We start from the raw sequence: 4,599 nt of genomic DNA, 5'->3' as shown, positions 1-4,599 counted from the left end.
ATTTTTTTATCATACAGTTTCTTCGACACATTTTCTTCAAAAAATATCTTCTATTTGTAGTTTGTTATAATTCATTAGTATTTAACTGTGTAGCTGCACGCTTGCCCTTTCATTTGGTGCCTGAACGATCGAAATCGGTGCGGAATTAKGGAAGTTATTCATGTAAACGTGGCATCAGCCTTCAGTTCCGGTTGTCCTGCATATGGCGGTAACGCAGTTCCTACTGCGCCTTTGAGGTAGGCTACAGGAAAAAATATTTTTTTGCGGCAGCTACCTACTGGGCGATTCTGSGTGCCTGGTGCAAATTGGCGATTTGGGAAATGAAATTTTTGGTTTGCGCCGCCGTGTGKCTGGGGTGACCAGATTGTAATTTTTTCGTAATTTCGGCAAATCTTAACCGATTTTAATGATTTTGGTRTCAAATTAAAGGGGTTTGAGAGTAGTTTTGGAAAATTGGTAGAAATGAAGAAAAATTATTTTTTTTTTTATAATCTTGGTAAATCTTAATCGATTTTTACTTTTTTGGTGTCAAATTAAAGGGGTTGGAAAGGAGTTGTGGAAAATTGGTAGAAATGAAGAAAATAACGATTTTTTCCTAATTTCGGCAAATCTGAACCGATTTTGATGATTTTGGTGTCGGAATGCGAGATTGAAGAAGAATTTTGAAAAATTGGTGAATCTTAGCCGATTTTAAAGATATTGGTGTCAAATTGAAGATATTGAAGAGATGTTTTGGAAAATTGGTAAAAATGAAGAAAATAACGATTTTTTCGAAAATTCGGTAAACTTTAACCGATTTTAATGATTTTGGCCTCAAATTAAAGGGATTTGAAAGGAGTTTGGAAAATTGGTGGAAATTAGGAAAATTGTGATTTTTCGTAATTTCGGCAAATCTTAACTAATTTTGAAGATTTTGGTGTCAAATTAAAGGGGTTTTGGAAAATTGGTGAAATTGAAGAAAATAGCGATTTTTTCGTAATTTTGGCAAATCTTAACCGATTTTGAGGATTTTATTGACAAATTGGAGGGATTAAAGAGGAATTTTGAAAAATCGGGAAATGTTAGTCAAATTTGATCATTTTGGTGTCAATTAAAGGAATTTGGAAGTTAACTTTAGAAGAAGCTTTTCATTTATATTCTGATTTATTTACAAATGTTGTATTTCTATATATGGCAGTGACATCGGGAGTTACTTATGACACTTTTTTTTTTTTTTTGTTCATTGGTTATACTTACATGTTTTTCCTTTCTTCCTGCAGCAATTAAAACACCTACTTTATTAAATTAATTAGTTGTAATTAAACTATTAAACATTTATTTAAGTAACTTTCATGCATTAATATTTAATGTTTTAGTTGTTGGAGTAAAGTAATCTTAACATATAAATAATAAAATTTTGTAACTGAAAAACAACAACATCTGGTTCGCATTCGAAATTTAACCTACTTTCGTAACACCATCGTTGTCATTTTTTCCGCAGAAGTTTGTGACACCCAGAGGCAAATATCGTAGGCGCTATGAAGTATATAAATAAATATATGATCTGAGTCGATTCTACCATGTCCGTCTGTCGGTCAGTATACATACATAAACGCGAATTAGTCCTTCAGTTCATGAGCATGTCCTTATCTGCTCCAGGAGGTGCTCATTTCTCAGAGTCGCCGATATTGGAACTCTATAGGATAAAGCCGACAGACAATATGACCCACCAAAATAGAAATAGATTTATTTTTATAAATTTTTATGCTATAAAAAATGAACCTGTGAAGGGTATTCGAATATTTCGCATAAAAATTATATTTTTTAATTATAAGAATATTCAAAACCTTAGACCAAAGTAATAGAAAGTTAAATAAAATAAATTAAACTAAAATAAAATAAGGAAAAATGTGTTCTTTAGTAATCTGGGAGTGGCTTTAGATCCAAATCAACTGGGTGCCTTTGAGGTCTAAACTATAAATATTGGCTATTTTTATGATTTCAGCAAAATACGTTTCCCTTCACTTAGTGGTCTCTCTATTTTTATTTTTTGCTAGACTGGAGTCCCCTACACGACAGCTTGAGCTAACTGCTGCCAAGGATATAAATTTGCAGTCGCGCGCTGGTGCAATAGAAGTGGCTGCGCTGAAAGATGTGCGACTGAGTGCGTTGGACGGAAGTGTAAGTGGTAATTTGGATACTTTAAAGATGTACCTTAAAATAAACAAGTATATATAGTACCATATAGATGAATACTCATTATCACCACATTAATTTAGAGTCTGCTCTGCGCTCCATCACTTCCAAATATCATTATATATAATTTTTATTTTCTTCTTTTGCTTTCACTTTACCTCTTCCAATGAAATCGCGTGCCACAGCTGCGCCTGGAGTCCGCGAAAATCCTTATGCCGAATCTGCGTACGGCGCAGCCACCGCCACTGGGGGCGCCACAGAGCCGTGACCATTTGCATCGTGTCTTCCAGCTGTGCGCCTGCTCCAACGGCAAACTATTCCTGGCCGCGCCGCATTCGATATGCGCCGGTGATGACAGCACTGTTTGTAGATGATTACCCGAACGGAGACAATAAAGCAAGTAGATGCGGTCCTGAGTGCTGAGAGGAAGAAGGGGGAGAGCATTAAAAAGTAGTTAAATATTCAAATATAGCATAGTATTTGTAAGTAAGTATAAATAATAGTTATGAAATCAAGCAGGGGTTAAAGTAGTATTCATATCAATCAATGTAACTGTTAAATATCACGTATGTAAATAATTAGCGGCATGTACAGTGGTGGGCAGCAAATTGGTGCAATATTATAAATTGAATTTTATTACTCAATAGAATAATTTTTTATTTATTTTCTATTATTCTAAGCATTTCTTAAACCAACTCAGATTATGATTTCTGCTGCAAAATTTTTACTCAGAATTTAAGTAACAAATTTTAAATAAATTATATTGCTTTATAGAGGTCAGACAGGATGTAAAACGTGACAAAATTTTTTACAAAATTTTCAAGTCAAATGGTTACACGATTTTATTACAGTTTATTGATATGACGCGAATTTATATTTTTTTGGGGATTCTAAGGCTAATTCGAGCAAAACCAGCCATGTTTTTGTGAATATTTTGTGATGACGAAATTAAAATATTTTTATTAAAACCAATTATACGTAGCAGTTGGCATGTTTTATAGAAGTTTCATGGGGAAATATGGCAACTGTAGCAATGGCGGCAATTATTGGAGTGTGTCACGGAAAAAAGTCGGATTGTGGTACCCCTTATATGAACTGAGAGTTTTGTTTTCGAAATTATAATTTGTATATATTTTTTTTTTTTTTTAATTTTTGAGTAGAAAAACGTGAATTTCGCAAAATAAAATCAGCAAATTTGTAAAACTAATTTGAAAAATAAAAATTATTTACAAATAAAAAAAAAACTAACCGTCATTAGCTTACAAATTGTTCACGAAATTAATGTTAAAATTTTCAAAATGATCGGTGTAGTCTTTTGAAGCTGCATTTTAGGACAGATATAGAAATATTCGTAACTTCTTCAATTTTCTCCAAACGATTATATTTTTTAACACAAAATTCTTCAAAAAACTGAAAAATAAAAGACTTACTTCTTAAGGACTAATTCCGGGTACAACCGAACATCTCATACTCTCACAACTAGACAGAATCAAAGTCAAGAGAATAATTAAGATACAAACGTCAACCAGGAGATTGGCATCCAAGCAATTATTTGTACAGTTGAACTTCCCTAACTCAAATCCTTATTACATTAAAAAACTTCTAGTTATGGAAAAAAACTTGTATGAAATTTGACTTCTATTACCAATTCAAGAGTTCGTGTTACCGAAGCTACGCTTATCCAGTTAGAATCATCTATCTCTTGCAAGTTACTATGTGGAAAGTATAATCAAGTCAGAGAAGGAATACCATATAGTTATGTTTCCCGAGTCCTCCATGGCTTTATAACTACAAGTTTAAGAAGAAGTTCTTACATGCTAACTTTTAAAAAATACTGAGATTACTTTAAGATTGTGATACCTTTATTAATCGGTTTTTTTTTTTTTAACAAATTGTAGGTTTAAATCAGAGGATGGTATAGCTTTTTTTCAAAATTTAATAATAGATCATCATAAATATTAAATTACAGAGATATACTTCCTAAAAATCAAGGGAATCGAGTGGATGCACTTGTTACATTTCCCAAAATTTCGCAGAAAAGCCCAAACTATGACAACAAAGTTTGCGTTTAAATGAATTGCGTTCAATTCACTTTGATTTTAGCAATGATTTAAATAAAAAAATCCTTTCAGCGAATTGTTTCCTGATGTCAATATAAAAATAATGAAAATTGGAGAAATGATGCTCTGATAGGGACTATAGGACAAATAATTTCGATAATCACCTAACCCTTCAAAACATTCTCAGTGTGAGTGATATCCAAAAAATGATTTTTTGTGTTCAGTAGGTATATCGTTAGGCTTTCACTCCCTCTATATAGAAACCCCCTACAGAACAAAGAAGCTTCAAATTAAATGACGACTATTTATTATCATTCGAAAGAACATTTGGCATTTATTTTCTTCGGATTTTCTCTTTCAAATG

At 32.5% G+C, this 4,599-nt stretch overlaps 1 protein-coding gene across 1 annotated transcript in view; it reads left to right on the top strand.

The window, feature by feature from the left end:
• Positions 1 to 2,882, top strand: part of LOC108977419 (delta-sarcoglycan) — an 18,790-nt gene extending 15,908 nt beyond the window's left edge. The window contains exons 4-5 of the mRNA XM_018947096.1: positions 2,037 to 2,160; positions 2,361 to 2,882. Coding sequence (XP_018802641.1) covers positions 2,037 to 2,160; positions 2,361 to 2,549 — 313 coding nt within the window. The 3' untranslated portion in view covers positions 2,550 to 2,882. The remainder of the gene's footprint in view (positions 1 to 2,036; positions 2,161 to 2,360) is intronic.
• Positions 2,883 to 4,599: the final 1,717 nt, after the last annotated feature.

Source organism: Bactrocera latifrons, unplaced genomic scaffold (assembly GCF_001853355.1).
Source record: "Bactrocera latifrons isolate USDA-ARS-PBARC rearing strain unplaced genomic scaffold, ASM185335v1 scaffold_89, whole genome shotgun sequence".
NCBI classification, from domain to species: Eukaryota; Metazoa; Arthropoda; class Insecta; order Diptera; family Tephritidae; genus Bactrocera; species Bactrocera latifrons.
This window is presented reverse-complemented; position numbering and strand designations above follow the sequence as displayed.